We start from the raw sequence: 23,195 nt of genomic DNA, 5'->3' as shown, positions 1-23,195 counted from the left end.
TATGACGTGATATGTGGAGGTTATTAAAGTGTCTGCCAGAGCAGTGCAGGGAATTCCTCTCACCAGTTTGGATCAGCGCTCTTCTTCCTGTATGCGGCCTTCTATCTTTATTTTTGGCTCTAACTTCATACAGGCTTTTGCACATTTTACCTGCAGGCTGTCTGGTTGTCTAGCTTGATGCTTTTGTCGAGGCAGTTATTTTTGTCTCTTGCATGTATGATGGTTTGTCAGCTCAGCATTTCAGAGGTGTGGGGGTCGCTGTCTTGTTACCTGGATTTAACATTAGTTTTGTGCCATCTATATAATACTGGATAATGTATTTCTAGTACCCATTTATGTCAGGTCTTTTAATTATTCTAAAAGATATGTTTGTTTGTTTTTAAATTGCACTGCACCCTCGAACCCCCCCAAAATACTGTATCGGTTATTAATGGGTGGCCACTGGCCTGCGGGCACCACATTAATCTGTATCTTTTATACTCTCTACACATCCTGCTGCATGCTGCAGTTGGATGGTTACCGTATTTCCTCCAAGACTCTGGCTGTCTCCTGTTCTGGTTCATTATTAAGCAGATATACTGCTTGTGTCACGGCATGTCTCTTGTGCATCTGTCTTCAATTTATGTGCATTCTTACCCCAGGTCACGTGAGCTCTGTGCCGTTACCCCTGAGGGGATTTGCTGTAGTCGTTACTGAATCATTATCATATCTACTCGTCTCCCTGTGGACTTTAACCCAGCTGACTGAAAAGCACCATGCCTGTTCACCTCTTCTCACTCCCACGCTCTGGCCCTGCAGTAGACAGAAACACGTGACAAGCAAATACTGGGAGAAAACCAGAAAGTTGGGTTTTTTCAGCAGAGTTGTGTTTTGATCTCCTACTGAAAAGGTGTCAATGTAACATGTTTTTCAATGTCACTCCTACAATGAATACGCTGAATAGCTTCAATTTAAAGTGAATTTGTTTAGAAAAAAACAGATTATTTTTATTCCGTTTTTGCTCTACACTTTAATACTCAATATTAAAAATGTTTCTTTGCTTTTCTTTCTAACCACTAGAGGGAGGCTTGGGAAAATACAAGGCAGCCCATTGGTTTGAAACAAGCAGCTGGTTGTTAGGGTCTCCAGTCTGTGGCTGTGCTGCCCTCAGACATGACTGAGGACCACTTTGCTCTGTGTTTGGTGGAAAATTCCAGGGCTTTCTTTTGCTATGAATAGCTCAGCTGCTTCCCATGTTAGAAAGGGAGCGTCTCAGTCCTGGAAAAGGGATTTTGGAGAGGTAGGAAGTGAGGCCTTGAAAACTGTCACACCAACAGGTGGGCCTGTTGTTACCAGATAGCGAGTGATATCATAATATCTGTCCAGGCAACCCACCCCACCCCACTCCACTCACACAGACACACACACAGACACACACAACCCCGTTCAGCTATCTTAGTGAGGACCTTCATTGACATAATGGTTACCCTAACCCTAACCATTAAAAATGAATGCCTAACCCTTACCCTAAACCTAACCATAACCCAATTGTAACCCTGACACTAAAACCACATTTTGAGCCTCAAAAAGGCCTTCAAACTTGTGAGGACCAGTGAGTGTGTCCTCACAAGTGACTGTTGGTTCTCACAAGTATAGTAGAATGCAAATTTCGGTCCTCACAAAGATAGCTAGACAGGAACACACACACACACTCACATAGAAACACACAGAAGATTGGTTTGTTTCCACTCTACCATTTCTCACTCGGGTGCTCTGCTGGCTGACAGGCTGTACAGATGGTTATGATGGGTTGTATTTCAGTGCTTAAGTACAGTTAAGCATGCTACTTTGGTCTGTCTCTGCTCCTGTCGTGGCTTCCAATGAAGATCCATTTTCATTTAATCCACCTCATTCGATCACACATGAAGCAGCATCAGCTGATGTTTCAGTCCTTCACTGACTTCTTATTGTGTTTTGACCTCAGTGACTCATTGAATCTCTCACCCACCCCCTCCTGTTCATTTAATGATTCTCCAGATCATGTTCTAAACTTTAATTAGGAATATACTCTCACACTTGCAACTCCACACTGATGTTTCTCACATTCCAGTTCATTGGTCATCTCACACATAGAAAAGTCATTTGTTCAGTCTGACAGCGTGCCAGTTTTCCACATTTCTGATATCTTCATGTTAAACTATTCATCTTTAGTTGATGTCAGAACATATAATAGGAACTTTTTCCTTTTGTTGTTATATTCTTATCACACCGCAACTCTTTCTTGCTTTGAAAAAATAGATTCCGCTATACAGCCTGAGTCAGGTTAGTCGCAGTTGTTTTTGTTTGCAACCATTAGTTGATACAGTAATGAAATATTAGTCATTAAAGCAAACCGTTGTCCAGAGTTTAATCTTTAATCAAACTGCTGTATTTATAACATCCTTTTGTGGAAGCTCTGCCAGCAACACAAGACACTAAATCACAGCTAGAATTGCGAGTTTTCAACAGTGCGCAATTCATTCACTCCAAAGCAAAGAGAGCAGTCAATGTGCATGGAAACGGATCAAAAGCTTTCTTGCTTAGCCATGGCAGGGAAGCAGTAGTCCCTTTATTGTCTCTGGCTTTGATACTTCACACAGTTTTTGTCTCAGGGTTGGAATCGTGAGCTCTTGATGTCCGAGCAGCGCTAACTGCAGAGGGTTATATGTTGACACTATCAAATGACACAGTGTTCCTTTTAGATATTCCGATATGGTGAGAAGTGCACTGACAGCGGTGACAACAACAACTGTGGTCTGGATAATCACAGAGGGTCAAAATGAATGATGTGAATACGTGTGCCTTTTTTGGTGTGTGACTATTAGTGTTTACATGTGCTGCTGTGGGTATGCAACATGTTTTGTGCACAGTTCGGTGTCTCGGGCTCCAGAGAGAACTTATTGTTTTGAGAAGATTCCTGATGGACGGGGGGGATGGGATACAAAAACAGCAGCGCAAATGCTGGGAAGCAGTTTTATTTGCATGTTCACCCTCTTTCATTCACACGGGATGCTTGTGCAATTGTGTCAGCTCTCTTTTTCTTCAGGGAGAAAGGGAGTGAAAAATAATGCACAGCGACTCCCCTGTGCTGTTAATTAGTCTCCAGGGAAAGAGATTTGCAGAACACAACAGATGATGTAACTGCAGAAAAACTCAAGCTGGGGCTGAAAAAGAAAACATACCTCAGTGCTTGTGAGAAATGTGACTTAACAAAAACCACTGGACATATAGTATGTCTGATTTTAATTCACACAAGGTTGTAGGTGGTTTCAGCCAGCAAGCCTCTTAAATGATTCTGTTGTAGTAACACAATCAGTGGCAGAACACATTGCCATTTGTTGTTTACAACGGATGTTCTTCTTGTTTTTAAGCTCAGAACAGAAAGTCAAAAGAAATATTCCACAAGCCAAAGGCCCGAAGGTCAAATAAATCAGGACTGGTCAACTTACTCTCATAACATTTATAACTTCCTCAGTCAGCTTCTTGATAGGTTCATGAAGATGAGATATCACCTATTTGTACAAGAAATTTAACCGTCAAGTCTCCAAACAGTTGGAGTGTTTCCATTCAAGCATCTAAATAAATCTCATATACTTTTGCCGTATTAAATTTGCAATATTGAACTCCATCAACCGTGTTGGTTAATTCCTATTAGGTTATCATAGACAGGTAAACAAAATAAAATAATAAAGAAATATAAATAGTAAGACTGAGAATGTGCAAAAGACAATACAAGCAAGTAGTAATGGCAGTTGAGTTGAATAATTCTGAAGGAGAATCAGCTTGATTTAATTAAAAGTTTTTGAAGACTTCTATAAGACACTCCTCATCTGTGCTTCAGGTTGGATTATATAACAAACACAAATCGCCTTGAGGCGACTTTTGTTGTGATTTGGCGCTATATAAATAAAATTGAATTGAATTGAATTGAATTGAAATTTCAAATTCAAATTTTATTTGTCACACACACACAACCATGCACAGTATGACATGAGGTGAAATTATTATTGCTGTGCAATTGCCCAACCATTAAATGACAGTAAGAATTGACAGTAATATTTACAGATTACTACAAAAAATTTACAGATTTTAACTTAGAAATTTACAGTAAAAATGTTCAAAATAGTTTACATAAGAAATTATTAATAAAAAGAAATTATAAATTATAAGAAGTGTGCAAAAAGAAAAACCAGAGTGCGTGTGGAGATGTAACGTCTGTGGGAGAGTTCAGTCCTACACCTGGTTCAGAGCCCGAATAGCCTGGGGGAAGAAGCTCCTCTTCATTCTCTCTGTTTTGGCCTTAAGGAAACGGAAGCGCTTCCCAGACCTCAACATTGAGAAGAGTCCATTGTTGGGATGGGAGAGGTCCATCATAATCTTCCTGGCTTTAGTCCTGCACCGCTTGGTGCAGATGGACAGCAGGTCAGGAAGCTCTGATCGAATGATGCGTTCGGCTGAGCGCACCACTCTTTGCAGATCTTGTCTGTCCTGCTTGGTGCCGTTCCCATACCAGGTGCAGATGTTTGCCGTCAGGACGCTCTCGATGGTGCAGGAGTAAAAGTTCTTAAGCTCCCTCAGTGGCAGATGGAAGTCACTAAGTCTTCTGAGGAATAAGAGATGCTGGCGGGCTTTAATGTAGCAGGACCATGACAGGTCCTGAGTGATGTGGACACCCAGGTATCGGAAACTGTCCACTCTCTCCACTGGCATGCCATTGATGATCAGGGACTCATAATTCCTCACCTGCTTTTTAGTGAAGTCTACGATCAGCTCCTTAGTCTTGCTGACATTTAGGAGGAGGTTGTTCTCCTGGCACCAGGTCTCCAGGTTCCTAATCTCCTCCAGGTAGGCCTTCTCGATGTTGTCGGAGATCAGGCCCACAACAACAGTGTCGTCAGCAAATTTGACAATGGAGGTGGTGTCCGATGTGGCTACACAGTCATAAGTGTACAGTGATTACAGCAGGGGGCTTAAAACACAGCCCTGAGGCGCTCCAGTGCTGAGTGACATGGAGGGGGAGACTTGTTTTCCTACTGATTGGGGTCTGTCTGTGAGGAAGTTGAGGATCCACTGACACAGTGATGAGCTGAGTCCTAAATCCTTCAACTTGGTGAAAAATTTAGAGGGAATTATTGTGTTGAATGCTGAACTGTAGTCCACGAACAGCATCCTAACATAATTCCTTCTGCCAGTGTCCATGTGACTCAGGGATGTTTGGAGCAGGTGAGCTATGGCATAGTCTGTGGAACGATTAGTCCGGTATGCAAACTGAAGTCGGTCGATGGTGGCAGGAAGTGAAGAAGTGATGTGATCTCTCATCAGTCTTTCAAAACACTTCATCACAATTTATAACATATTAAATGATTGTTACACAGGAAGGTTTAGTGAGGAAAACAGAACATATCACTCAAAACAAAGAAGATTAACTTTTACAGAATCACAATGATCACATTATCAGTTATTTGTCAGTAATGAAATATAAAGCAAACATTTGTTTGTTATTTCATCTGTTTACATTTATTTGAATAAATTCAATTAATGTTCTACACTTGCCACATCCTATACAAGAGCTGCATTTGAGTTGGGCTCCACCTCTTTACCTGCAAAACAAGATGGCTGCCACAGAGGTTTGACCTGAGTGACTTAAACTAAATTTTTTTTTCCTGTACATTGGTCCACAAAGGAGTATTTAACACTCATTTTACAACATTTAAGAAGCACTATAGGGGAGATGAACTTGAACGTGATTCCTAACAGTGATTGATTGTTTGTGTGTCCTGCTCCCATTCAAAGCCCACAGTGACTAACATAGTCACATGACAATACCATTAACACTACTACTGCTGTTATTAATAGCAAACCCGTGGGTGGGAGATAAACATATATACACATGCTACGATCATTGTAAAATGATGCTATGGGTATATTGTAATCTGAAATTCTATTCAGTGCTCAATTAAACTGTCAAATGCACCAAAATGATGTATGATGATGAATATAATGAGGGATATGTATAAAATATTTTAAATATGTCATATAGATGTTGGCACTCACGGTACCCTGGGAAATGTTTATGTTTCTATTTAAGTTTCCTCAAGACTGTTCCACATGCCTAGGAGAAGATAGTGATTTCTTTCATCCAAGGATTATTTTCATTAATTCCAGTTACCGGTAATGTACTTTTTGTTCAGTCTTTTGACTGGCAGTCAAACAACAGATCAGTCTTTACAAGAACCACACCCACCCCATATCCCTTTGAACATCTCACTTAGCCATAAAATTTACTCCCACAAAAAACAAACACCTTGCTGTTTTTTCAGGGACATGCTGGAGACCACAAACCTGCAGTATAAAAATTAACCTTATCCTGCTGCTGACTGTGTGTTCTCATCTATAAAGTAGTTGGATACACAAAAGGATAAATTACACTTGCAGTCAAATAAACATTTTAATCACAAAGACAAGACTGAACTTCCAGAACCACTCTTTAAAAGTCGTCCAGCTCTGAAGGACAAAATAAAATCAGAAATTAGAAAGAAGCAGTGAATGAGCATCAGAAAAGCAGTTTGTATAGAAATAATAAATTTCCATTTATTAGATTTTCTTAATACTGGTATTCATAACATCATTTACAGTCATGACATAACTGAAGCTGTGTATTCATGAATGAGAGGTGGGAAGGGAAGTAAAGTAGGAGTGGCTTTTTATCCAGGGCCGCCTCCATTTTATAGCACAATGCATGAAGCATGAAGTGGTTAACGCTTGTCCTTGCCCCTTTTTTTTGCCACGTGGTATGATCCAACCCAGTATTTAAATCCGGGGGCTTGAAGGCTCTGCTGTTCATGCACAGTAAACTGGTGTAGTACAGGAAGCAGCTGAGAGAGAGAGAGGCAGAGACAAAATCGGGGAAAAGAGGAGAAGAAAGAAAAAAAGAGAACTGCTTCTGCAGCACACTGAAGGTGGCAGCAGTTACAGCAGGAGCAGGAAAGGAGAGACAAAAGGAGGAGAACTGGGTGATGTCGTCTTAGAGCAGCTTGGCTTCTGGAGAGAGCGTTCTTTTCTCTGTTTGCTGTCATTCTCTCTCTTCCACTGTACCAGCGGGGGAGGGTACATCGGCCGTCCCAGGCCTAGTTACATGTCCCAGCATCCCACCACAGCTCAGACAAGGCCACTGCGACCGTAACGGAGACTGTGAGAACGGGACAAGACAGGGAGCTAGAGGTACTGTAATCTATGGCATTTAAATACAAAACAGTACCTTAGCATGTAAAGCCTGTTAACGTGAACAGTGTGTTAAAAGAAGTTTCATCAGTTCTTATTAAGCATGATACTTATCTCTTCCAAAATACCTCACAAACGAGCTCATCGTGACAGATGAGGTGCAAGTAAACAACAGTTGTTGTGTATTGGAATAAGTTGACAGCATAAGGCTGACAGTGAGGGGAAATGTGTACATGAGTGTGAGATAAGTGTGAGGTAAGGAGCATAAACAAACTGGTGTGTTGCTTATGGTGATCTTTGCAAAGCTTAATATGCTTCACAGTTTTTTATTTTTTTGTTTTTAACAGGCTCTGGATGTTGCAGTGGTCGAATATTTGGGGCATCTAGTCTTTGCTGCTGTCTGCTACAGCTAACTATAGTGCAGTACCGTTACCTGCTTGATTAATCGGGCAAATTATTCAGTGTGAGTTGATTAAAAACAAAACACATACAGTTCATAGCAACCATTCTCTCAAGAGTGCGCAGTGAAGTAAAGAGGTGATTTGCAGCAGCGTGTCGGTTGCTGAACAGGTGCCACTGTAGCTAGAAGAAAACAAACATCCTTTTCAGATTTGCCCCTTCATTAACACTGAAACCCTCAGGCGGTTAGTGTCAGCAGATACTCGCTTAAAAACCCACCTGAGCATGTTTACCTTCCCGATGTTTGTAAGGGCAGTGCTTTAGTGAGAACAGCTGGTATCTGTTTTCTTTATTTTTGTATGCGAAGGGGATTATTAGATATGTTTCCATCTTCTGTTAGAGGCTGTTTATGTTATACACAGCAAGGGAAAGCACTGAGAATGATCCTGTTAGTTTCTATGCGTGAATTGACACATGCTATCTCTGTAGCAAACCTTCATTAAGTATTATTATGTTAAAAAAAAGGGTCCTTCAGAAAGCTTTTTTGCAGGCAGTAGTTAGCTGGAAAATTTCATCATCTGTGTTTGTTTCCTTCTGCAGGCTGAGTACTGAAACTACATTTTGGAGATTAAGGTCCAAAGTAGAGATTTATTCTCATCTGTAGTTGCTAAGGAACATATGAAGCCTGTGTCATTACTTTCCCTCTCAGTGTAATCTCTAAAGCAAAGTAAAGGTTTCTAAACAGTGGAGCTACAGATGCAGTAATCCAGGCTGGTGCCCTTGTCTTTGCATCGGACATTGAATTGAGCTCAACTGACATAGGATTTGTATGCCTGATCCCATTATTTGGCGATTTAAAACTACAATTCAGACACTCCAATATTTAGACAATTTTGTTTTCTTTTAGACACATGAGATATAAACCGATTTCCCGATCATTCCATATGTTTAATTATTTATTTACTTGTTTATGCTCTGCCTGACTCTGCGTGAATCAGCTGGTTGTCGTGTTTGTGGCATTCCAAGCATGTTACCAACAGGGAAATTGCAGAGTAGAAATATACAGCATAATGACAACCTTTATTTAGTTAATTTATATACATACTTATTTTTTGGTTTAAAATTTGCAAGCTGATTGATTTCACATGGCCAGCACGCTCAGCTATTAGTAGGTTAACTGCATAGTCATATTATGTTGTAAATATGCTATCATTACATTAGTGCTCTACAAACATCTGTGAGCCAGTAGAATGCAGTGCAGTGCATCAGCTCAGATGAGATTCTGCCTGATGCTGAGATCAGCTAGTCTGCTGGGACTGAGACTGAGCTGATTTCAGGGCCTGACTCAACTAATTGATGCGCTTAATCTGTAAGAAACATATTTAGTTTTTGTTGACATTATCAGAAAGTTGATCATTCTACTATATGCGGAGTTTTTAGTACTCAACACAGTACTGTAAATTTCATTTAAGTGTTTCTAATGTCTTGTCTATATAACTGTCTTAACGGGGTGACAAATATGCCCAGTAGAGAATTTGAGCATATATTGTTATACTTCTGAGAAAATTGTCATTATATTATTATTTTTGTTCAGTCAGCACATTTTTGTTAATTTTTGCATAGCCAGCATGGATCCCTGCAGAGATGCAGGTCCATATGCCTTCACTGCATTGTTCAGCAGAGGGTCATTTGGCCTCTCAACTGCCTCTTGCTGCAGAAAAATAGTTATTCTCTGTTATTTGATCATATAAGGTGTATATGTATGCAGCCAAACTCCATCAACAGAGACATGTGCACCAGTTAAACAAAAGAGCAAGAAAATACCAAGAAAAGTGTTTGGCAAGGTTGCTGCAGTTAGTGGTAGACACACTTTCAAATTCATGTCATTATGTCAGGGTGTGTCTGTTTCAAATATAGGTAGGTCAAAAAACAGCATAGAGAGGAGAAACAAACATATTTTGCTAAGTATAATACTTAAAATTCCACTTTAGCTCAATTGTAGTCACCTTAGTTTCATTCCTAAGAGACTTTGAGACAGTGTGGCAATCTCTAATGCTCGAGATTTTACAGTTTTTTTCTTTTAGAAAAGATTCAAACTCTAAATGAAATAAATGAAATGTGATTGAAATGATCAGTTATCTTTTGGGTACCAGAAATGAAGTTCATTTGAGGGTTTATTTCAGCCTCCTTTGACTAAAGGTGATAACTGCCTCTTTTATGCTGCACTAAAAAAAGCAGAGATGCAACATAAAGGGTTTGTTTTTAGTGCAGTCTCATGCAATTGGTAGCTTGATAATCAGTGAACCTGACAGAAATGCCCATAAGTTACAGAGAAGAATGGAATAAATGAAATAAAGTATATGAAATAGTAGCAAAGCTTTGTTTATCATTATAGTGACACATAAAATGAGGTTTGGAGATAGATGTGGTATTTTAGCAAATCAAGTACATTTTTAGATCTGCCGAGTCTCTTATCAAATAAACTGATAAAGTTATAAAATTCCAAAACACAAAGATTCAGATTGATGTCTGCCATCACCAGTTCTCAAGTTAAGCACCATCATTTAAGCTAGGCCAACTATTTGCAGCTTGTAGTTACTCAACCTGAAAACATGTTAAGCAGCATTTCAACAAGACATGAAATCTTGATTATGTAGGCTTATTTATATGAAGATATTAATTTAATATTCTTACCTACTGTGAAAAGAGCTGTAACATAGTGAATTTGATACAAAGCAGTCCTGATTCAGAGGCCAGTGAGCTGACTGGGACTTTCCTGCCTTTTAATGTGCTGCAGCTGTGGTGGTCTGGGATTTTCAGGGACTTAGTGAGAGCCAATTCATTTCATTATAAACAAACAAAGCTAAGTTAAACTTTTTCATTTAGTGTCATTCACCAAAATGCAATGTGTATATGCTCAGGCTTTAATGAAGATCTTGAGTGCACTTCCCTCCTTATAAAACATTAGCCAAGCCAATGCTATCATGAAGTCTTCTTCCCTCTCTTTGTTGGCACACTGCTGCATATCTTGGCACACTAATGCAACCTGTAAATCAGAGGAAGATGATAAACAAAACAGGAATTCTTAGGACAGTGAATTAGCTTTGATGTAAGTGAAAAATCTCCTTTAACCACTCAACAAATTTTTCAGTCTAGCCTTAGAGAAGTGGCAGAGCCAGACCTGATGTGTCTGTATCACCAGTAAGTTTGTCATATAAAGAAAAGTGAACAAACTGCTAGCTGTAAATTAAAAACTTACAACTGGGACCTGCATTAGCAGCTTAGCCAATCTGCATTATATTTTGCAGATACAGAAATGTATCTAAACCTGAATTGTAATGTTAGACCTGACACTAGGAATTTTGGTTATCCACTGGGGCTGTTTAAGACGGACTATAATGCGAGGCTTATGAAAAGTTAGATTCTTACAAACTTGCTTTGCTGTGAAAACACACTTTTGTTAAACTGCTACATTTTGCTCTTGCTTTGACATATGTTCATGAATAAACTGTACAGTGCTGTGTTTTGCTTCTTTGGTGTGATCTAGAGCTTGAACTTGGGAGAATGAGGTAGACTCGAAGGACTGCATTGATCCTTTTAGAGTAGGAGCCAGCTCCTCAGATACTAAACGAGCATGTGGGCGGTGTGCAGTCTCAGGTCCCAGGGACATCACAGAGGCTTAGGATGGAGTGCTTTGTCAATATTACCCAGGGTTATGAGAAAAAAAGCTCAAGATGAAGATGAAAGGGTTAAGCTATTTCACTCTGAAATAGGCAGGAACGCTCACACAGCAAACGACACGTTTGGTCTGGAAGTCAGTGCTTGTGTACCAAAGCAAATAAAAAAGGGATGCTTACAAAAATACTGCCAAGAAAAATGAGCACGATTAGATTTTAGGTCCCTCTTTAACATAAGTCTTGAATATTAAAAATGTGTAAAGATTATAGAAACAATGCATGTCTTCATTTTAATAATTGATGCTCTTGCTATTTTTTTATTTATTTTTTAAATAAGCCATTAAATGACTTGGTAGGCCTTTGTAAATAAAGTTTTCTTACTAGGCTGTTAGGGCTAGGCTGTTGTTTTACTGTGTAGCACATGTTGTGATTTTGGATGTTATTTGTTTTAGTGATTTTAAATTAGTATTATTAGTAATATCACTGTTGTTAGCTAAGTTAGTGGAAGTGTACTTTTTCTGCTTGCTTGTGTTTCAATTTTTCATTTTTTTCCAGTCATTTTTGGTGCGTTTACTTGCATTAGAAGTCTGTAGAAAGTTTGTACTGCCCATCAGAGTGATGTCACTGAGATAAATAGAGTTGTGATGTACTGGATTAGGAGTCATCTGTTATGGAAAGGCCAGAGGATTACATGGATACTATACTGGGAATGACTGTTTATGTGAGCATCTGTATACTTAAGTCACCTGTTTGTCCATTTTAAAATGAAAAATAAGCCTCGTTTGGCTTGAAACTTTCCGTCCAGTGTAATCTGTGTCACCACCGTAATTCAGTTACATTTGGGGTTTTTCCATGAGTCACTTCAAAGTGCAATAATGAAATGTTTCACAATACTAATGTACTGTGGTAAGTTACCCTCTTCTCCTTCCTGACTCCACCGCCTTAGAGGCAGACAGCAGATGGCGGAGACTAATTGTGACAGGGCAGACACGTCACTGATGATGGCAGGAATTATAGAGGAGCATGAACACACCACTCCCAGAGGCCTCACGAGTGGTTGAATGAGGTTTTGTGCCTTTTTAACTACGGAAGTTTAAATTGTAGTTTACTTTAATTGAAATTCCTGGCTGCCCCCAGGAAATACGCAGAATCAGTAGATTTGATTTTCTTCAGTGTATTAGAGTCTAAAAAGGCACGAATTTTCTCATTTTGTACCTCTGTTGTTTTGTTTTAGTGTGAAATAGTGTTGTCATCCATTTTCAACTTGTGTCACTCTCATTGTGTTTGTCGATGTTTTTCACATGAAAGTACAGTGTGTAAAATTTGGCTTTTTTTCTAAGCTGGCCTTTGTTCGACAGCATTGTGCAAGTATTTTCATGCTGTTATCACTGATTGCAGACACAACTGCTGCGACCAGATTTATAGCTACTCAAAGTTACACCCTGTTTAATTATTTTAACTTCTGGGTAAGTGTTGTGTTGTGTTTTGTTTTGTTTTTTTGTTTTTGCTTGCAGTGTTCTTGCAGCTGAAGGAAGGAAGCAAAGTAACGTCTTGAGTAAAAACTGCCCAGTGTTGTGATAACTGCCAGTGTTTGGGTTGACTTGTAAAATCTGTTACCTGCTACAGTTACTTTTATAATAACACACTCAAGATTTTAGCTGACAGACATGTTTGGAGCTGTTCTTCTTGTTCTTTTTTTATCTTTTTGCTCATGGTAGTTCTAAGTGCCACATTAGACTAAGCTGTTATGTCTGAGCCAAATTTATGCTTGTGAGAGTCGTACTTTTCCTCTCTTAGATAACCTCTCAGTCTTTCCTAATCCAACGTAGAGTCTTTCCCTTTTTTCTTCATTTGATATTAATCATCACTCTGTCTGTCTCTGTTTTTAGCAGACCGTGAAATGAATAAGAACTTTGTAGAGTGACTTATGTCATTGCTACAGAATTAGCTTTGGCCTGTAAAGTGCCCAAATATGTATGTGAACCTCCATGAGTTTTTGGCAGTAAACACACACCACACGTCCCGTGCACATGATAATTTATGTGGTTATCTAAACTCTGTGACTAATTTTAAATACAAATCTAAGTCAGGAAAAACTTGGGACCCTGTGTAAAATGTAAATAAAAACAGAATGCCATGATTTACCAACTGCCGCTTACTGGATAGCTTTTCTTTTTCAGACCATTCTCTATAAACCTTAGAGGTAGCTGTTCAAAAATCCCAGCACATCAGCAGTTTCTGAAATACTCAAATGTGCTCATCTATCATCAACAACTAGGCAATGTTTAAAATCACCTTTTTTCCCCACTCTGATGTTCAGTTTAAACTCCAGGGGTTGTCTTAACCATGTCTACATACCTAAATATACTCAGTTGTCGCCATGTTGACTGATTTGATAACTGCCTTAACGAGCAGTTGAACAGGTTTACTTAAGAAAGTGTACATTTAAATTATTATTGTACATTGTGTTTAGAAAGTTTAATATTATTTACTGGCTCTGCCTTTATTAAATCCTGGAATGACCCACAAAGTTTAAGTATTTCAGATCACATACCTGTCACACGCTGTAACACTTTTCTGTGCATTTCTATAGATCTTTGCGGTGCATCTGGGCCCAAACCCCTCAAAACCCAGCGATCCCTTCCAGGGACGCCTGTTTCTCTCGCACACTGCCCAATCGACCTGCGCACATCAATGGAGGAAAAGTACAAAGAGATTGCTGAGGTAAGAACTTAAAATTGGACAGCTATTGTTTCCAGACAAAATAGGGGGGTGGTCTTTTAAAATCTCGCACAAACTATGCAAATTGTTTTGACACACCCCAGTCCAACCTTCACCTTTGGTTTTCATTTGGAGGTAAATATGATGATGTTTTATCAGAGCCTCAGTGGCTTCCATATCTCCATAAATGCATACATATTGACATGGCTTCCTTTTTTACAACACCATAAATGGTATAATCTGTGCCTCAACCAGGAGCTGTTCACACGCAGCATGACAGAGAGCGAGATGCGGAGTGCTCCGTATGAGTTCCCGGAGGACAGTCCCATCGAACAGCTGGAGGAAAGACGTCATCGCCTGGAGAGGCAGATCAGCCAGGATATTAAGTGAGGAAATGCAAACACACTGCACATACAGAGCCCGTTAAACGAACTCGATATATTATCAGAGACAAACAACTATAGCGTTACCTTTTCCTCCTGCATTTTACACACAGTCTTGTTTCCACTCAAGCACACATGCTTATCAGCTCCCAACCTGCCCACGTGCAGGCTGACTAACCACAATTTTTGGATAACTGGGATAGCCAGCAGCTGGCATCTTTTCTTGTGGCCTAGTCATACTTTTAGAAGGAGGTGGGGTCTGTCTTGATTGCCAGGGTTGACTATCTGCACCACTAAGCTGATCATTGGGTGATTATCTGACTTGCCCTCTGCAAGTTTCTGTTTACCAATCAGAGTTCACTATTACTAACCAATAATAATTGCTAGTGTAGATGACCTTGATCACTTAATACCTAAAATTCTTTGTGTACAGTATGTATATGTGTGTAAGACACAGTGCTTTTTGAATGGGTGTCTATATCTGGTCTCTCTTCCTTTGTGTGCTTAATTTCTTCTCACTACCTCTTGTGCCCATCTGCCCCCCGCCTTGCCCACGCTATCCTGCACCGCTGCATATCACCCCAAGGCTTGAGCCAGAGATCTTGCTCCGTGCCAAACAGGACTTCATGAAAATCGACAGTGCTGCAGACCTAGAGTGAGTGAGCTCTGCCTCAGTGGGGTTTTTTTTATCCTTTGTTTAGTCATTATTAACTGTGGTTGTTATTTTATTTACATGGTTGTTATCTGTTTTGTTTGCCCATACTCTGAGAAACGGAGATGGTTAAAGTAGTAATGTGCAGAAGTCTTGAGCCAAACCTTATTTTTTAAAATATTTTTCTTTCAAGGAGCCTGTGTGTGTGTGTGTGTGTGTGTGTGTGTGTGTGTGTGTGTGTGTGTGTGTGTGTGTGTGTGTGTGTGTTTTTTTTTTTTTAATTGGTCTCTATGCTTTCTGAAAGTCTTCCATTGGTGACTTTGTAAAATCATTTTCAGTTCAGTCCTTGTACCTGGACATGTTTCTTTCTGCTTTTGTTAAGCCATTAAACCCTGACCAGCAGATCAGTTCTTGTGCTTGCTTATTGTTCAAGCATAAAAAGCTACCAGTGTTAAGTTTACATATAACGGACAACTTAGCAAAGACCTCATTTTAAGTTGTTTATTGTATATTAAATTCTTTAGGCACTTTGTTACCAGAGGCCTGTCATAAAAACACAAAATTCCTTCCATATTTCTTCAGTTGAAATTCAAGCTAACATAGTTTCTAATAACTATTAAGAGTTATTAACTGAAAACTTAGCATATCTCAGGATGGTGTGCAGGGCGTACTTAAAAGTTGTGAGGAAAATAGACAAGTGGAGGGCAAAAAAGCCTAAAAGCTATGACAGCAGGTGAGGTGGGAGTTAAAAACATTCTTACAGAAAGGAAACAGGGAGAAAATAGTGGTATATGCCAATTTATACACACTCCATGGCAGGATATATTATATAGTCATGAATTCCTAATCTGAAGTTTCAACATGAGGAGAAAGAAACAACAATTTCTACAGCCATCTGTAAAACATGGGCGAGGCTCTGTCATAGTTTGGGTATGAATTTCAGTCAGTGGAGTTGGATCTTATCAAAATTTAATGGAATTATGAACTCAGAAGCTCAATCAGATTTTGACCCAGCATCTGATTGGCAACGGCTTCATTTTTCAGCATAACAATGCAATCCAGTAAAACCAGACAGTGGAACACTCAGTCATAGATTGGCCTCGAAAGTCCTTCGAGAAGTCTGGATTTCCGAAGACTACTTTAGGAAATCTTACTTAAGACAGTTCAGGCTGTGTTAAAGAATAAAGGTGTTCGAACTAAATATTGACTTTCAAGCTCATTATGATTGTACAAACTCTGTTTTTCCCCTTTAAAATGTTTTCATATTTATGGATGCTTTGATAAATCTCTACATCTATTTCCAATTTTCCTAAGAAAATATAAAGACATGAGGGGATTGCTCAAGGCTTTTGCATAGTACTGTACCTGTGGACATGTAATTTTCATCCTTAATATAATATTTATTAATACCTAGCCTATAGTTCTTGCTAACCCAGTGAAAGTACTTTTTTCCAAAACCAGTGGCAGTGATTTTTGCCACGTCGAGATGGACTACGTCTCCCCCCTGCTGGTGACTTAATATGTCTTAGAAATGGTTACTGTGACCTTTTATTTAACTTTTTATTAAAAGAGCTGGGTTTACCAAACATGGTAAATTAGTGTGTAGCAATGATTCAATATCTTATGGAACAAATGTGATAGGAGACAGAAGTAGCGTGAAAGGTAGAGTATTTGAAGGTTTATTTGTAATGTAGGAGAGCTCTCTGTGTGCTTGCTGCTGATTAAAGACAAGAAGTCTGAAGCTTTGGTGCTCTCTGCTGCTTTTATTATGGACCTGTACTGTGCAGAAAACCTTGAAACACTGCAAGCTGCTTTTCTTACTGGAACAAAGTCACTTAACTCCCTATAGTGCATCTATGGCACTTGGGCATCTTGTATCCCCTCTTTTTAAAATTTTGGGTTTCTTCAATAATGAAACTTGTACTTCCTGTAAATCCTGACTTACTCACAGAGTTGTGGTCATTGAGCAGCTTCATGGGTTAACTATTAAGGGTTTTACCCTGACATCTTATTGTTACCCATGCTCAGTCAGTTTGTCTTCGTTTCTATACTTAGGATTTCAATCTCTAGGACTGAAGAGAACAAAATCCTCATCTCATTACTGTAAAATGTTTGCAAACCCATCTTGTTTTTTTCAGTTAATGGATAATCTACCATAAATAAATGTTTTAAATGTATCCAACATGAAAAAAAGGTTTTAAATCAAGTCATCTAAACGTTTTTCAGACTGACTGGACTGCCCTGTCATGTGTTTTTTCTTCCATCTCACCACTCTGTGTGCCGTTGCGCTTCCCCTCCTCTGCCCCCTCCTCTATCATTTAAGATTAATGAAAGACAAGAGTGTGGACACTGTTGATGATGCTGTTAAGGAGCAAGAAATGCCGATGGAGAGAGAGTACCAGCGAGTCTCAATATCTGGAGAAGAAAAGTGTGGGGTGAGAATCGTTTGCTGAACGCTACTTACAGCATTTAAAAATAATAAACAATAGTTAGCAAAGTAATTCAGTCCAGTTCATCTCACTTTTACTTATTTGGTGTCAGATCACAACAACAGTTGCCTCAAAGTTTATACCGCAAGGGAAAGACAATATTAGAGACCCTAGCAAGTCAGTATGAGAGCATAGAGAGTCAGTGACAAATTGCACAAGGTGGTGGCAGTTAAATGTATCAGGAGTGAAAACAAAATACTCAAATCTGTTTCATTTGCATCTTTGCTCACAACTTTTCTATTTATATTTCCAGGTGCCCTTCACTGACCTAGTAGATGCTGCCAAGTGTGTTGTGAAGGCACTATTTATCCGGGAGAAGTACATAAACCGTTCCCTGCAGAACTTTTGTAAGACTACAGCTCATGCCTTGCAGGACCTTGGGATGAAGACTCTGGATCTGGGAATTTATGAAGATGTATCAGAGACCCCTGTAGATGCTGGTAAAACATGCAAACATTCAACATAGCTAGGCAGAAAAAAGCAAAGGTTTCATTAGAAAGACGGAGCCAGAAAACATACTTGAACCAGCTGGACTTGACTTCATAAATAGACAAAAAGCAGCTACTTTTGAATTGCTCCTTGACATTTTCTGGCAAACAGTCAAATAATGAAGAAAATAATTGGCAGAACAATAATGTCAGTAAAATAAATAATCACAAGTTCCCTTGTCACCCTTTACAAATCGAAGTTATTTCCCCTTTACACTGTAAATAATAGTTCTTTCATAATAGTAGCTTTACAAACCACCAAGATATGGTTATATTTCCCGTACTACAATGACATTTCAGATTTTGTGGAAAATCAGAAGTTTCACAGGTACAAAAGCTAATTGGCTCATTCAGCCTTCAAAAAGACTGACAGACGTCAAACAGTAATTATAGACTAATTATAGATTAGAGAAGTGATTGAATTTCCTGAAGATTTTTTTTCTGTAGTTTTTCTCTGGTTTGATGGACATTGCCACAGACCTCAGTTCCCAGAATGGTGGGATGCTGAAAATGAGAATAAAAGCAATGATTTTCACATCCCATAAACCCATATTTTATTCACAATAGAACACAGAAAACAGACATTTGCTATTTCATGAAAAACATTAGCTCATTTTGAATTTGATGGCAGACAACTCAAAAAAGAGCGTCCGAGAGAGGCAGATAAGCAGACTTGTGGTTTAGTGGTTTTTTTGCAGATTAATAGAAGTTAAAAAAAAAAAAACAACAATTGTAGAATAATGGAATAATCTTCAGGCAAAAAAAAGGCATGATGCTGTCGTGGAAAATTACTGAATGGGCTCAAAAACACATCCAGAAATCATTGTCTGTAAACAGAGTTCACTGTGCAATCCCCAAATGCAGGTTAAAGCTCTGTTGTGCAAAGAACAAACCACATGTGAAGATGACACACACACACAGGTTTTAGAGCAACATACAATCCCATCCAATTGATGTCTTTTTCAGGAAAGGCCTCGCATATTTCAGCATGCCAATACTAAATCATATAGTTCATCTAATCCAACAGCATGGCTTCATATTAGAAGAATCTGGGTGCTGATCTCGTCTGTCTGCAGTGCAGACCTTTCACCAGTTGTAACAGCATTTAATTAAAATACAACAAAGCAGACACAGGAGTGTTGAGCAGCTTGAATCTTTTATCAGAGAAAAACGGGACATCATTCCACTCCCAAAAGTCTGTTAATGCTACACAGTGATGCTACACATGAAACATGGCCCATTCCAACTTTTTTGAGATGTATTGCGTCCTTGAAATCCAAACTGAACACATTTTTTGTTAAAATTATACATTTTCATAGTTTAAACGTTTGAAATGTTGTCTCTGTTATGTTGTTCAATAAAATGCAGATTTACAAGATTTTTAAATAATTGCGACTGAACTTTTTTTTGGTAAAAACTAGACCGAGTGAAAACAGAAACACACCAGTTGAATTGTGTAACAAAAATGCCTCTTACATCTGAGCATTATTATTGGCATTAAAAAGTATAGTTTCTGTAGCATATATATTTTATACCTATGTGTTTGCTGTAGCATGAAATAAAATGATTGATATCCGTTTCCCGTTTTGTTTTTTGTTTTTTCCAGATGCCCCGGTCCATCCACCTGTTTCTGAAACACACCCTTACGACAATCAGGACCCCAATAACATGCCACCAGACACAGGATATGGTTGCAAGATGGTAGACGGGGTAGTCCATGTCTACACTAAGAAAACCAATATGGACAAGTATGATCTGTTTGCACCTTCATAATGACGTGTTATTTTTTAAGCAACTCTGTCTGTATTAAGTATAACATTATAATCACTCTGCTTTTCAGAAGTGGAGAACTTGACCTGCTGTATCCTGACCTTAAAGAGTATATTGCAGACATGAATGTGATGATGGCTCTTATTATCAATGGGCCAGTGTGAGTTTTTCTTTTAACAATATGAGTTGAAGTCTGAGTTGTTTTATGGCTCAGTGCACAGTCTAAATATAACACGTCCCTGTCTCCTCTGTAGGAAGTCTTTCTGCTACCGTCGCCTGCAGTACCTAAGCTCTAAATTTCAAATGCACATCCTTCTGAACGAGATGAAGGAACTGGCAGCTCAGAAGAAAGTTCCTCATAGAGACTTCTACAACATCAGAAAGGCAAGAGTCAACAAGTGACAGTTAAATATAGATACCTACATTAAAAGAATGCTTAAACAATTTCATCGAGAGCTAATCCTGCTGCATAAATAACAGCTTTTGGTGAAACTCGAACATTAAACCTGCTCTGACCTGACTCCAGGTGGACACACACATACACGCCTCGTCCTGCATGAACCAGAAGCACCTGCTGAGATTCATTAAGAGAGCCATGAAGAAATATCCCGAGGAGATCGTTCACATTGAGCGTGGGCGTGGTCAGACCCTCAAGGAGGTTTTTGAGAGCATGAACCTGACTGCTTTCGATTTGAGTGTAGACACGCTCGACATGCACGCGGTGAGAGAGAGTAACATTTATATTTATGTGTGTGTGTGTGTGTGTGTGTGTGTGTGTGTGTTAAGACACACTGTGTGATACATGTGGTAGAAAAATAATATTTGATATAATATAAAAAATTTTTGTTTTTAACTCATCAGGACCGTAACACATTTCATCGGTTTGACAAGTTCAACGCCAAATACAACCCCATCGGAGAATCCATCCTCAGAGAGATCTTCATCAAGACAGACAACTACATCGAAGGGAAATATTTTGCACATATAATTAAGGTGTGAAGTGATACTTGTACGGTACTGTACGTGTCTTGTTTAAATAATCCTTGAAAGTATTCACACCCACTTCTTTTGGCTTTATCTGTCCAGGAGGTGATGTTTGACCTCGAAGAGAGCAAGTACCAGAACTCTGAGCTCCGTCTGTCCATCTACGGCCGCTCTAGAGATGAATGGGACAAGTTGGCTCAGTGGGCTGTCAAGCACAGCGTGTATTCTGATAATGTGCGCTGGCTTGTCCAGGTGCCCCGTTTGTTGTAAGTGTTCCTCCAACAGTTCATCATTAAATGATTGAGAGTACGCGGCAGATTACAAAAAATACACCAAGGACACGAGGAAGTTTCATTAGCATTTAGATCAGGATATTAGGATTAGGATTTAGGTAAGGACCTGTACTGTGCTTGGACTGTTAAATCTTTAAAAAGCGAAAAAGCAGAAAGAAAACAAAGCTGAGTTAAAGATTACAGCCTGACACAACTTACTGCCCAATCCCCACCTTTCTAGTGACGTGTACCACACAAAGAAGCAGCTGGCTAATTTCCAGGAGATGCTGGAGAACATCTTCATGCCTCTGTTTGAAGTCACAATCAACCCCCGTAGTCATCCTGAGCTGCATCTCTTCTTGGAGCATGTGAGTGTCTCTTCACGAGGAATTCACCGCATCGGGATCCGTACTTAAAGACACTAAATGATTATGTTGTTGTCCGCTTTCATGGCTTAATAGGTGGTGGGGTTTGACAGCGTGGACGATGAGTCCAAACCTGAGCACCACATTTTTAATCTCGACAGTCCGCTTCCAGCAAACTGGACAGAAGAAGACAACCCACCCTACTCTTACTACCTCTACTACACCTATGCCAACATGAGTGTTCTCAACCACCTGCGAAGGTATATGGATATATTGATTCTTTTTTTTTTTTTTACATAATTTAACATATCTGTTAGTTTAAAGACATGATTCATTAAAATCATAAATGACAAATACATAAAGCTTTGCTTTTTTAATTTGATTCAGACGGCGAGGTTTCCATACGTTTGTGCTGCGACCTCACTGTGGGGAAGCGGGGCCGATCCACCACCTGGTGTCGGGTTTCATGCTGTCAGAGAACATCTCTCATGGTCTGCTGCTCAGAAAGGTCAGGACACCACACGGGGGATTGTTTCTGAAAGACTGCTGTGGAATTTTTTTTCACTTTACCATCAAAAAATAACAAAGTAGTTTACGAACTTTGGATTTGTAATGCTGACATTGCATCAACACTTCTGACGGGTTAAAAAAACATTAAGGGGCACCAGGGGTCCTTAGCTTGGTGCGTTGTTTTTGTTATATTGGTCTATATTATATTATGTTTTTTAACCATTAGTGGTTAAAAAGTGCCATTTTTTTCACATTTGCTATAATTGCCATCATAGCAGCTGAAATAGAAGATAAATCATCTGACCTGATACACCACCACCACCTTCATCATCACCATTATCATAGGGGTGCTATATATAGTGGATGGTGAAAATTTGGAGATTTGTACAGTGAAATAATAATAATAATGGATTGGATTTATATAGCGCTTTTCAAGGCACCCAAAGCGCTTTACAATGCCACTATTCATTCACTCTCGCATTCACACACTGGTGGAGGCAAGCTACGGTTGTAGCCACAGCTGCCCTGGGGCAGACTGACAGAAGCGAGGCTGCCATATCGCGCCATCGGCCCCTCTGGCCAACACCAGTAGGCAGTAGGGTAAAGTGTCTTGCCCAAGGACACAACGACCAGGACAGAGAGCCCGGGAATCGAACCGGCGACCTTCCGGTTACAGATACGCTTCCCAACTCCCTGAGCCACGGTCGCCCAGTAAAGTGCATTGAAGATGGCCCAGGACCTTACTGAGACACTTATAGTTATGGCCATAGGATTTTGAACACTGACATAGTTGTTTTGGGGTTTTTTTGTATAATTTTGCTTTGAAATGAAATGAGTTAATTTTTCAAAGAAGTTACAGATCTAACCCTATATGCTATAAATTGAAAAATGAGAGGCTGTTTTTTAGTTTAGTGTGACTGTGTGTGGTGTGCTTTTTGTTTTTTTTGTTTCTGCAAGAATAATCAAAACAAATCTGCCAATCCACTGTAGCTTGCAGCTGTATTTGCTGATTTGTCTCTTTGTCTCTGTTGCTTTTCACCTTTGTCTGACCTCAGGCTCCAGTGCTGCAGTATCTTTATTACCTTGCTCAAGTCGGCATTGCCATGTCACCACTGAGCAACAACAGCCTGTTCCTCAGTTACCACCGCAACCCACTGCCAGAGTATCTGTCCAGAGGCCTCATGGTCTCCCTGTCCACCGATGATCCTCTCCAGTTCCACTTTACCAAGGTTGGTATGAATCCACA

General features: G+C 39.5%; 1 protein-coding gene across 4 annotated transcripts in view; it reads left to right on the top strand.

Moving 5' to 3' along the window:
• ampd2a (adenosine monophosphate deaminase 2a) overlaps window positions 1-23,195 on the top strand; it is a 33,117-nt gene that overhangs the window by 5,776 nt on the left and 4,146 nt on the right. For 2 of the 4 annotated variants that reach the window (XM_084928430.1, XM_084928429.1), the window contains 15 exons: window positions 13,909-14,039; window positions 14,292-14,422; window positions 15,006-15,074; window positions 17,395-17,506; window positions 17,814-18,000; window positions 19,655-19,796; window positions 19,889-19,978; window positions 20,073-20,202; window positions 20,345-20,539; window positions 20,680-20,811; window positions 20,905-21,068; window positions 21,316-21,442; window positions 21,536-21,699; window positions 21,827-21,947; window positions 23,005-23,178. In XM_084928430.1, coding sequence (XP_084784556.1) covers window positions 13,909-14,039; window positions 14,292-14,422; window positions 15,006-15,074; window positions 17,395-17,506; window positions 17,814-18,000; window positions 19,655-19,796; window positions 19,889-19,978; window positions 20,073-20,202; window positions 20,345-20,539; window positions 20,680-20,811; window positions 20,905-21,068; window positions 21,316-21,442; window positions 21,536-21,699; window positions 21,827-21,947; window positions 23,005-23,178 — 2,069 coding nt within the window. Of the gene's footprint in view, window positions 1-6,744; window positions 7,240-7,272; window positions 7,703-13,908; window positions 14,040-14,291; window positions 14,423-15,005; window positions 15,075-17,394; window positions 17,507-17,813; window positions 18,001-19,654; window positions 19,797-19,888; window positions 19,979-20,072; window positions 20,203-20,344; window positions 20,540-20,679; window positions 20,812-20,904; window positions 21,069-21,315; window positions 21,443-21,535; window positions 21,700-21,826; window positions 21,948-23,004; window positions 23,179-23,195 lie in introns of those variants that run through there. The other 2 variants (XM_084928431.1, XM_084928432.1) reach the window with 2 other exon arrangements.

The sequence above is a fragment of the Perissodus microlepis genome, chromosome 5 (assembly GCF_051167445.1).
Source record: "Perissodus microlepis isolate ML-2025 ecotype Zambia chromosome 5, ASM5116744v1, whole genome shotgun sequence".
Taxonomy (NCBI): domain Eukaryota; kingdom Metazoa; phylum Chordata; class Actinopteri; order Cichliformes; family Cichlidae; genus Perissodus; species Perissodus microlepis.
The sequence above is the reverse complement of the archived record's forward strand: the minus strand, read 5'-3'. Positions and strand labels throughout refer to the sequence as shown.